Source organism: Impatiens glandulifera, chromosome 1 (genome assembly GCF_907164915.1).
Source record: "Impatiens glandulifera chromosome 1, dImpGla2.1, whole genome shotgun sequence".
NCBI lineage: Eukaryota > Viridiplantae > Streptophyta > Magnoliopsida > Ericales > Balsaminaceae > Impatiens > Impatiens glandulifera.
Window position 1 is genome coordinate 21,779,888 of NC_061862.1, and position 11,169 is coordinate 21,791,056.

At 27.4% G+C, this 11,169-nt stretch overlaps 1 protein-coding gene across 1 annotated transcript; it reads left to right on the forward strand.

The window, feature by feature from the left end:
• The first annotated feature begins 5,769 nt into the window (after window positions 1-5,769).
• On the forward strand, window positions 5,770-7,255 carry LOC124920751. The gene is made up of 3 exons (XM_047461306.1): window positions 5,770-6,292; window positions 6,781-6,903; window positions 7,248-7,255. Exons 1-3 carry the CDS (start codon window positions 5,770-5,772, stop codon window positions 7,253-7,255), a joined length of 654 nt encoding a protein of 217 aa, XP_047317262.1.
• Window positions 7,256-11,169: the final 3,914 nt, after the last annotated feature.

The window sequence follows — 11,169 nt, forward strand, 5'->3', positions numbered from 1 at the left end:
TAGATTATATGAATCAAGAAATTAAGTACATTTATGATGTTGGACAAATACTTGAAGGATCCTGGTTTGGATCATTAAGAAAGTAACCAAACAACTAATGTGATATTTTAAGAGCAAAACATTATATACTCATATAGTGAAATCGAATCGGATAGAGATCATTTGGTATTTTGATTCGAATTTTGTTGGATACCAAAACAGTCGAAAATTCGTGCCACATACTTTTAGTTTAATTATTAGTTTAAAAAGAATTAATTCTTGTAAGAGTGTTAAGCAGACACTAGAATTATTTCAACATGATGGCATAATTTATTAGGTGTTTTGTGTCATCCAATTAAAGAATCTGACTGCAAAGTTTTGTCACGGGGTTGCAAATTATGAATGATATAGAAAGACCAATAAAGATATTATGTGACAATAATTTGCAGTTCTTTTACTTTAAGAGTAATATGAGTTCGACTAAGTCAGACTATTTGGAAAATAAAAAATTCAGAATGTTTACTTATCTATTGGGCATATTTGGACAAACTCTAAAATTACGGATCAGTTCTCTAAATATTTGTTATCCGAGGTCTTTCATGAATATATTATTCATATGGATATTGAATATTTAGATGATATACAGTTTTAGTGGGAGTTTGTATTATGATGCTTGTATAGATATAATTTGGAATTTATATGCACATTAAAGAATCAGTTTATAAAGAAATTAAAGATTTAGTTTTTTTTTTAAAGAAATCAAGATTATAAAGTTATTCAGATTGATCTCTATAAGGAATAAAGGAGGACCAGTTGATATTAGACATGTTAAATATCACACTACATGTTAATCCACACTACACACCCATGTTTAATCTATGTCATTTGATTGAATTGACATATGTGACTATTGAAGGTTTAGTTACGAATTAATGTAACAAAAATCGCTTTAATCCTATGTTGATATAATTAATGGACGAGATTGATATAGATGTATTTAAAAATGATAACAATATTTTGAGCTCTTAAGGTTGTAATATACAATTGAAGGAAATATATATATGACCCAAGTGGGAGATTGTTGGAATTATTTCCAACATTTGGGTACATATATTATTTAATAATTGTGTATTAGTTGTTATCATATAAAGATTAAAACTTAATTCATGTGATCTATTAAAATATAAAGATTCTATAATAAATATGGGGACATATTTGTGTAGAAGCAGAAATACCATTTATTATTTCGTTGATGAGCCGAATAATAAATGGGTATATTAGGGCTAGGTCTCCAACCCATATATATAGCCTACCTAATTTGTTTCTCTCATCAGACAAAAGGTTTATGTTCATCTCTCAAGAACACTCAAGAAGGCTATAGATAAAGGGCTGGAAGACTTAAACTCCACCCACATCAGACATTCCGATCTAGGTCCAGATCTAGAACAAGAAGATCCATATTCCGATCCAGGTCCAGATCTAGAACAAGAAGATCCAAGATCAATAGAAGATCAAGAAGAAGAGAATAACGAAGAACGACTTAATGAACTGTTCTTCATTCAAGATCCAGGTACGTTTCCGCAATTACAATTTATCTCAATTTATCGACATTAGAGTATTTATATTATATACTTAATGATTAAAGATTTAAATTAAAGATTCTAACAAGATACCCTCGAAATCACTAAATCAAGCAAATCAAATTGAACACATAGGATCAATAACATATCGGGTTTTCAAATATCAAGTTGAATTCTCTGTTACACCTAATGCAACCAAAACTAAAAAATTAGGTTAAGTCTATCAAAAATCAGTCGAATGTCACCATTTAATCTATCGGTAATATAACATAAGTTAATGCCCTAATGGTGCAATCTACTAACGAAAGAGCCTAAATAGACAAAGAGTCTATCTCTCTTGTGTTTGTCGAATGAAGAAAAAGATTCTCTGATTTGCATGTCGAACCAAGAGCCTCTTTATGCGATCTAAAAATGAAAAATAAGTGAAACAACATGTTGGTGGTATGGTTTATCAAGCAAAGAATTGAGATTTTAGATGGGAAGGCTTCGATTCAAGCAATTGTGGACTAGCGGTTTCTCACAAATAATTAGTCAGATTTCACCCACATATACTACTATAATTGTCGTTTAAATACTCACTCTCAAGTTAGTATAAATGGGATTCGAACCCTAGTCTCCGCACATATAATTCTCTCGATGCACCAAACTGTAAGACTTTTGTTTAAGCAATTTTGGACGACGGTTTCTCACAAATAATTCCGTAAAATTCACACTCATACCCTTTAGCATTAGTTGGGATTTAAAATATACTCTATGTATAATGTGAGCATTATAATCATAAATTACTTGTAATGGTTGAATACAATTAATAATTATATAATTATATATATATATATTGTATTTATCTTTTGATTAACTGATTAATATTTATATTGACCAACAAGTTATCCATACTATGTATTTACATATTTACACTCAAATTAAGATCCAAAACAAAAGTGAGGATTAAACCTCTATCACAAAAAAACACATTAATTAAATTATAATGTTATTGATATGAACTAAACAAAAGTGAGGATTAAACCTCTATCACAAAAAAAAAAAAACACATTAATTAAATTATAATGTTATTGATATGAACTGATGTATTATTTAATTCATAAAACATAATTTAGATCTTAAGAAATTTTTATCATTTTATATATTAAAAAAACCAACTTATAATTAAAATATGCAATTCAATTCTATCATATTTGTTACATACATACAAGTATCATCATACATAATCATCAGCACACTACTGTAATTCATTGTCATTTAAACACACTCCTCGTTTAAATGTTGATCGTATCGAATTCAAACTCTAATTTCAGTGTGAAATTTGAACACTTTAACTAATAAATTATTTATCATTATTGAATTTAATTTATAATTCTATGTATTATATATATTTTTATTTAAGTATTTTTAACTCGCGGATTAATTTGTATATTGACCAACATTTTATCCATTTTCAGTCATACTCAAATAAAGATTCAAAACAATAATGTATTATCTAATTCATAAACACAATTTAGGTCTTAATATTTTTATAAGAAATTATAAATTGTATAAACACAATTACAAATTTATTAAAAATTTGGTTGAATTTAAATTTGAAGTTTTATTAGATTAGTAACTTAGTTGGTTAAAATTTATGGTTATATGGTTATGTGGTAAGTTTGAGACTTGTATATTATTTTTGTTTTTATTTTTTTAATTTAATCTTTTTAAATTTTATATGGACGAACGAATTAACTATTCAACTCGATAATCTTACAAAATAAAATAAAATAAAAGTAATTGTGCTTAGATAATTTGAAATTAAGCATTGTTATTATATATATATATTTATCTGTGTTTTAAAAGTTAATACATTAACTAATAATAACCAATAAGTCTAACTCTTATTAATTATTTAATATAAATATATTATACATATATTATAAATATCTGCTAAGTAAAAGTTAATTTATTATTTTATTTTTTTGTAATTTGAAACAATGCAATTGACATAAAATATATATCTTACAATATGAATTTCAAATCATATATATATATATATATTATCAATTATAAGTTTAATCTATATTAATTAAAGTAATATAAAATATTCTTGTAAAAAATAATTATAAGAATAAATTTTTATATAATTATAAAATAAATAAATTTGATCATATTCATTTAAAATTGAGGTTTTAGATTGAAAGGTTTCGATTCAAACAATTGTGGACTAGAGGTTTCTCACAAATAATTGTTCAGATTTCACCCACATATACTACTATAATTTCATTTAAATACTCACTCTCAAATTTGTATCAACTATGATTCGAACCCTAGTGTCCACACATATATAACTCTCTCGACGCACTAAACTGCAAGACTTCGGTTCAAGCAATTTTGGACCGTCGGATACTCACAAATAACTGTGTAAAATGCGCACCCAAATCTACTACCATTGTTTCCATTTAGCATTAGTTGGGATTGGAAATCTAATATCATGGGTATAATGTGAACATTATAATATCATGGGATTTGAGATGCATCGTTCAAAGATATGTTTGACATTCGGTCTAGTGGTTTTGCTACCTATATCAGATATAGAAGAAGACTGAATAGTGAGAAAAACATGTCCAATGATAGAATTTTTGTTCATGGTTAGAAATAAGGGGTTAAACCCGTTTTCTCAGGATTCTATGTAGTGGCGTGATTTGAATAACTTTCATGTGGGATATTGTTACACTTTGTTCAATAAAGTTAACTCGATTAATCTTTGTTAAGAAAATTTATGGGAGTCTAAGATGTCTACCAAGATCTCCTTTTTTGGTTGAAGTGTTATTCATGACGAAGTTATCACTGACGATAATTGTATGAAAAAAACATAATTATTGCGAGTCGTATGTGTTACAAAAAGGTTGAGACGACTTCTCATATACTTTTATATTGTCACGGTGTTGCAAGTATATGAAGTCTTTTGTAGAATTTGACTGGAATACAATGAGTTATGCCAAAAATCGTTAGTGGCTATTGGAAGACAATGATTGAGGCGACTAAAAATGCGAGACTTAAAATATGGGTCTCTATCTCTATAATGTTTTGGTGGACTATCTGTTTGTAAAGAAATCGAAAAACTTTTAACAACGAAATTAGGCCGTTAATGATTTTTCACAATGCCATTATCATGACGATATAAGAGATTAGTTCCGGAAAAACCTGTGGATTCATATGGAAATCTTATTGCTCTTCTTGAAGATCTTCTAGTCAACTAATTATTCTATTGTATTTAATTTTTACATAACTCTATAATTTTGTTTTTTCATGTTATGCTTTGATCAATGTTTTGAATAAAAACCCTTAAAAATCTAAAGATCAAACAATGCCGTCAAATATAACATTTAGATTTTAGATTTTTTTTTATTGAAATCAATTTGTTCATAATATTATATTTAACTTTTATTTAAAATGATTTAAGTTACTTCATTAATATAAATAAATATAATATAATGTTTTAAATTTTCTTAAAGAAATCAATCCATACTGAATTATTATGAGATAGATAGAACAGACTTATGATAGAGATGTTAGAATTACTCTAATTAAATCTTAATTTAATGTGTGAGAAATTAAAATTTGAATGCGACGGAAGCGTACCTTAATTTGATGAATCATGAATCATCTCTTTCTTAGACTTTGAATGAATTGAATGATTCTTTAATCTCTTTCCTTTAAAATTTCCTTATATGGAATGGTTCTTTCATTTAATGAGTACGGAAATATGTTTCTCTCTCTGTTGATGGGGACGCAAAGAAGAATTGTCCGTACTTCAAATGGGGACCATTACCGTTACATATAACCAACATTAAGTTAGTTATTATAGTTAGGTTATTTTTAATTTAGCCCCTTTATAAAATTAGAAATGTCACTTAGATATCCTCACTTTATATTAATGATAAATACACTCATAAGTCATAAACTTAATCCCATTAGATCACATTATTTTGGTTTATATTAAATATAATATTTTGTGAAAATATGTTAATATTTTATATTATATGTTCTTATAAGTTTATAGCCTTATTAAAACCAGATAGATATTTTAGGGACTATAACAAATTTATTACATTAATAAAAGGGATTGAAGGCTCCCAAAGCCATTCACATTTTTCTCAATAGCTTCTTCATTCTTCTCAAACATAATTCTACGAATCAATCCAAAGTTCAGAAACTTCACATGGTATCAGAGCTAGATGCTCATCGAAATCAAGAAGACAAAGAAGAGACTCAGATTAACACCGATGATTCTTCTTCCAGCGATTACCTTTCATCTTCTCTAACAAATAGTTCGAACGACGAAAGATCAAGAATGTCTAGAAAGAAGAAATACGAAAATGATGTGCTAACAATGCATAACTCAGATCATACAAGTGCGATTATATGTACTACTATTTTTAATGGCGGAAATTATATTGGCTGGAGCAGTGGTATGCGATTAGCGCTAGAAGCAAAATCAAAGTTAGGGTTTATTGATGGATCTTTAGTTGTACGAAAAGAATCAGAAGTATTTGATAAATGGCGAAAGATGGACTGTTTAGTTCGTTCTTGGATTCTGAACACTATGTCGGATGAGATTAAATCAAACTATTCTTCCACAACCACAGCGTTAGACTTATGGCTTGATATCAAAGAACGATATCAAGAAAACAACGGTCCACAATCTTATCAGATCCAAAAGGCCATTAGTAACCTGAGACAAGGTATATTAAGTCTTGAAAAATATTTTTCCAAGATCAAGAAACTCTGGGATGAATTGATGGTCTTGGAACCTCTACCAGCATGCGATTGTGACCCAAGAACTGTTTGCTGCTGCAGAATGACGAATCAAGCTTAAATCGTGCTTATGCAATGTTACTTAGCATTGAAAGACAAAGGGAAGTGCAGACTTTAATGAATGAACAAATATATAGTTTTGCAATGTCTATGAAGGAGAATTTTGATCAGCAAAGAAGTCGGAATAATTTTCGAAACAATTGAGGAAAAGGAATAATCAACAAGACAAGAAGCAACAAAAAAGGAACAACAAACATGTTTTGTACACATTGCAAGATGGAAGGACATACTCAAGAAGGATGATTCAAGATCATAGGTTATCCGGAGTGGTGGAAAGGAAACCGAGATCAGAAGATAAAAAATTCTACAAATGCAGCAACTACTGTAGGGAATAACCTCTTTTCCTTTTGTGAAGATCAACCAGAATCATCATCAAATCAGAATTCTAAATTCAGTAACATTGAAATTGCTGATGTGGTGAAAGAAGTCATAAAAGGACTGCAAACCCAAAGAAAATGTAAAGACAAGTACAGCGAAGGTATGTCTTCTAATCAAAATTTTGCTAGGGTTTGTAGTCTAAATGTGCATAGTAATAATAAAGAAAAACCTATTTGGATAGTAGACAGTGATGCTAGCTGTCATATTTGTTCTGATTTGAGTTTGATGACTGAAGTTAAGATGATAAATAGCATGCCTTTATTCTTACCTGATGGAACATCTAAAAATGTAAAACATATATGTAATGTTAGACTTTCTGCAAAACTAAAATTATATGATGTTATGCATGTATAAGGTTTCACATATAACCTAATTTTAGTTTCAAAACTTTCCAAAAGGAACGATATTAGTTGTCAATTTTCTTCTACTGGTTGTCTATTGCAGGATGTTAAGGACAATATGATCATAGGCAGAGGAGATCTTTTCCAGAACCTTTACTTACTAGAAACTAAATTAGGGAATAAAGTGTATAACACTTGTAATGATTTCAAGTTGATTCATAGAAGACTTGGTCATCTATATGATATAGCACTTAAGCATACTTACAATTTAGATAAAACTAAGAATTTTCATTGTGATATATGTCCAATCTCTAAATTGAAAAGGTTACCTTTTAAGTGTAATATGTCTAAAACTACAAAATGTTTTGAACTAGTTCACATGGATATATGGGGCCCTTATAAAGATACATCTTTTATTGATTGTCCTTACATGCTCACGATTGTAAATGATTTTTCAAGATTTACATGGACATATTTGATTAAATCAAAAAATATTTTTTGTCAAACTTTTATTGATTTCTATACAATGATTAGAACACATTTTGAATCATCATTCAAAACGGTAAGAACAGATAATGGTAGTGAATTCTTAAGTTACGAATGTCAAAAGTTTTTTTTTTATAAAAAATGGTATTTTTCATCAAAAGTCCTGCCCTTACACCCCATAACAAAATGGGGTGGTAGAGCGAAAACACCAACATTTACTACAAGTAGCACGTTCACTGCTTTTTCAAGCCAAATTACCCACAACTTTTTGGCCATTTTCAATCCTTATGGCCACACATATTATAAATAGGACTCCTTCACAAATTTTGAATCAGGAGAGTCCATTTTTTAAATTGTATAAAGAAAATCCAGATTTATCAAATCTTAGGGTGTTTGGTTGCTTGTGCTATGTAAATAATAACTTTCCTTACAAAACTAAATTTGAGCCAAGAGGGAAAAAAATGTATTTTTATTGGTTATTCATGTGGACAAAAGGTTATAGAGTGTTTGATATTTTAAATGAAAATATTTTTGTATCAAGAGATGTAACTTTTCATGAAAATATTTTTCTATATCAAAATGAAAGAAATTTTGTAGAAAAACCCCAAAACCCTTCAAGTGTAGATTTTTTTGATAATTCTGATGAAGAATCAGAATTATATAGTGAAGATGTTCCATTAATTTCAAATAATTTTGATAATCATCAAACTGAAAATCAAAATTTTGAGTCAAACACATCTACACAGCCTAGTTCAAATGACTCATTGTTTCATACACAAGAACAACAAAGAAAAAGCAGCAGGGATAGAAAGCCTCCTACTTTGGCTTGACAATTATGTTGTCAATTCAAATACAAATAACAATGATAAATAATATACTCTAAACACATTCCCTTATTCAAGTAAATGTATGAATGCTGAACACCTAGAGTTTTTAGGAAACATATCCACTATTAAAGAACCACAAAATTTTAAAGAAGCTGTAAAAATCAAACATTGGAAAGATGTTATGGATGATGAATTAACAACTTTAAAAGAAAATAATACATGGAGTCTAGTTCAACTTCCTAAAGGGAAGAAAGCGATAGGTTGTAGATGGCTATACAAGACCAAATTGAATCCAGATGGATCGATTGCTAAATACAAGGAACGTTTAGTGGCGAAGGGATACGATCAAAAGGAAGACATTGACTTCCACGACAGTTTCTCTCCAGTTGCTAAAACAGTCACGGTAAGAATCTTATTTGCTTTAACATCGGCTAATAACTGGTTTTTACAGCAATTTGACGTCAACAATGCATTCCTCCACGGTGACTTGCACTAGTAAAAAAGTAATATTTAAAGGCCGTTTTAACCGCCGTTAAAAGACAATTTCCCGTAGTTAAATTCTATTAACTGCGGTTTAAATACCATAGTCAACCGCCGTTAAAAAAATAATAATCAATAAGGGCAGAAAAAATACCGCAATTAATAGTCTACAACGGCGGTTTAATAAACCGCAGTTAATAGCCTCTAACTGCGGTTTTAAAAACCATAGTTAAAGATATGTTTGTTAATAAGGGCGGTAAACTTACCGTAGTTAATAATTTCCAACTACAGTAATTTTACCGCCCTTATTATGTAACATTTTTTTAACGACGGAACTTTTAACTACGGTTGACTATGGTAAAATTACCGTAGTAAATAGTCTTTAATTGCAGTTTTATAAACCGTAGTTAGAGACTATTAACTGCGGTAACTTTACCGCCCTTAGTTAATAATCTTTAATTGCGGTTTATAAAACCGTCGTTATAAACTCTTAACTGTAATATTTTTACCGTCTTTATTGATTAATGATTTTAACATAAAAACTTTTAATTGCGGTTAATTTACCTTTACCGTAGTTAATGCAATAATCTAAAAAATAAACATTAAAACTTATATTTTTGAAAAAAAAAATTAAATCATTCAACAAAATATTTATACTATATAAATAACACAAAATAATTTATATTATTGTAAAAGTATAATTACATTAAAATATTATTATAATAAAATTTAATTATATTTAAATATAAAATAATAAAAGGTGTTTATTAACAAAACTAATCAAATAAATTATCATTCTTAAACATTATAACAATTTCTCTTCATTCCTTTCTTCTTTTTTTGGGTGGGTTGAACAGTTGCTCAACTCTTCAAAACCTATAAAATATTCTTCTCAAATTTTTAAAACCTGTAAAACAACATTATAAAAATTAATAAATTAATAACGAATTATAATTTCTTAAATTTTTAAAACCTGTAAAACAACATTCAGATAAAAATTTATAAATTAATAACAAATTATAATTTCACAATTATAACTAGTTTAAATAAGTTGTATATAAAAATAATCATTCAATCCCTATATAAACATAAATTTCATAAACATAATCAATATAAATAATTTTACAACCAAATAATATCAAATTATTATAATTTCACAACCAAATAATATCAAATTATTATAATTTCACAACCAAATAATATCAAATTTCTAATAATGGGCATAAATTTTTAAGTTTATACACATTCTAAATATTAAGAACATTATATCATAAAATAAACATCATTTTAAACTTGAAATAAATTATCATTTTATACATAAAATTTTAATATATCTTCTCATTATAATATATTTTCTCATTATGTGATTCTTGATAAAAGAACATTCATATATTTTACTCAAATTATTATATTAGTAAAAAAATTAAAGAAACATCATAAAATAAATCATACCTTGTTGATTTGGAGTTCCCGAGCCTTCACAATTTGCTTCAACATCTTTGTCATCTCACATATCAAATTGAGTATATATAATCTCAATTTGAATCAACATTTTTGTTATCTCACATATTTTAAATTGAGTATATAATTATTTAATCTAATCTTTCAAAATATGCAAGTATGAGAGAGGTTTGAAAATAATAGGATGTGAGAGGGATATAGATGAGCAAGTTACGGTGAAGAAGTAATGGAATGAGGAAGGTGAAGAAGAAATGGAATGAGGAGGAGATTAGAGAGGTATGATGAAGATGTAATGGAAAGTGATGGAGGTAAGATAAATAAATAATGGAGAATGTGCAAGTAGAGAGAAACCTCTTTATCCAACTTTAACAATAAAAATAAATAATTATAAATTTTATATCGTTTGATTTGTTTTAAAATAATTAATAAAAAAATTATATTTAATTTTTTTGACTAAATATTAAAAATTAGTCGATATAATTTTATTTTATCACGTATAACTATACATTTTAAATATATAATTAAAATTTTGATAATATATATATATATATTTCATTTAAAGACATCTCATAATTTTAATTTTATGTCTCAAATTTATTAATAATTATCTAATAATTCTTTTTTCTAATTAAGATTTATATATACACGTTTTTTTATATATATATATATAATTTTTTTTTTTATGTGTTAGTCAAATTTATTAATAATTATTTATTCACTTTTTTAATATATTATTTATTTAGCTCACCATTCATTATATATAACTCATAT

Coding starts and splice junctions, on each gene's coding strand:
- LOC124920751 (XM_047461306.1), top strand. CDS start 5,770: ATGGTATCAGAGCTAGATGCTCATCGAAATCAAGAAGACAAAGAAGAG. Junction 6,293..6,780: donor CATTAGTAACCTGAGACAAG/GTATATTAAGTC, acceptor CCTTTTGTGAAG/ATCAACCAGAATCATCATCA.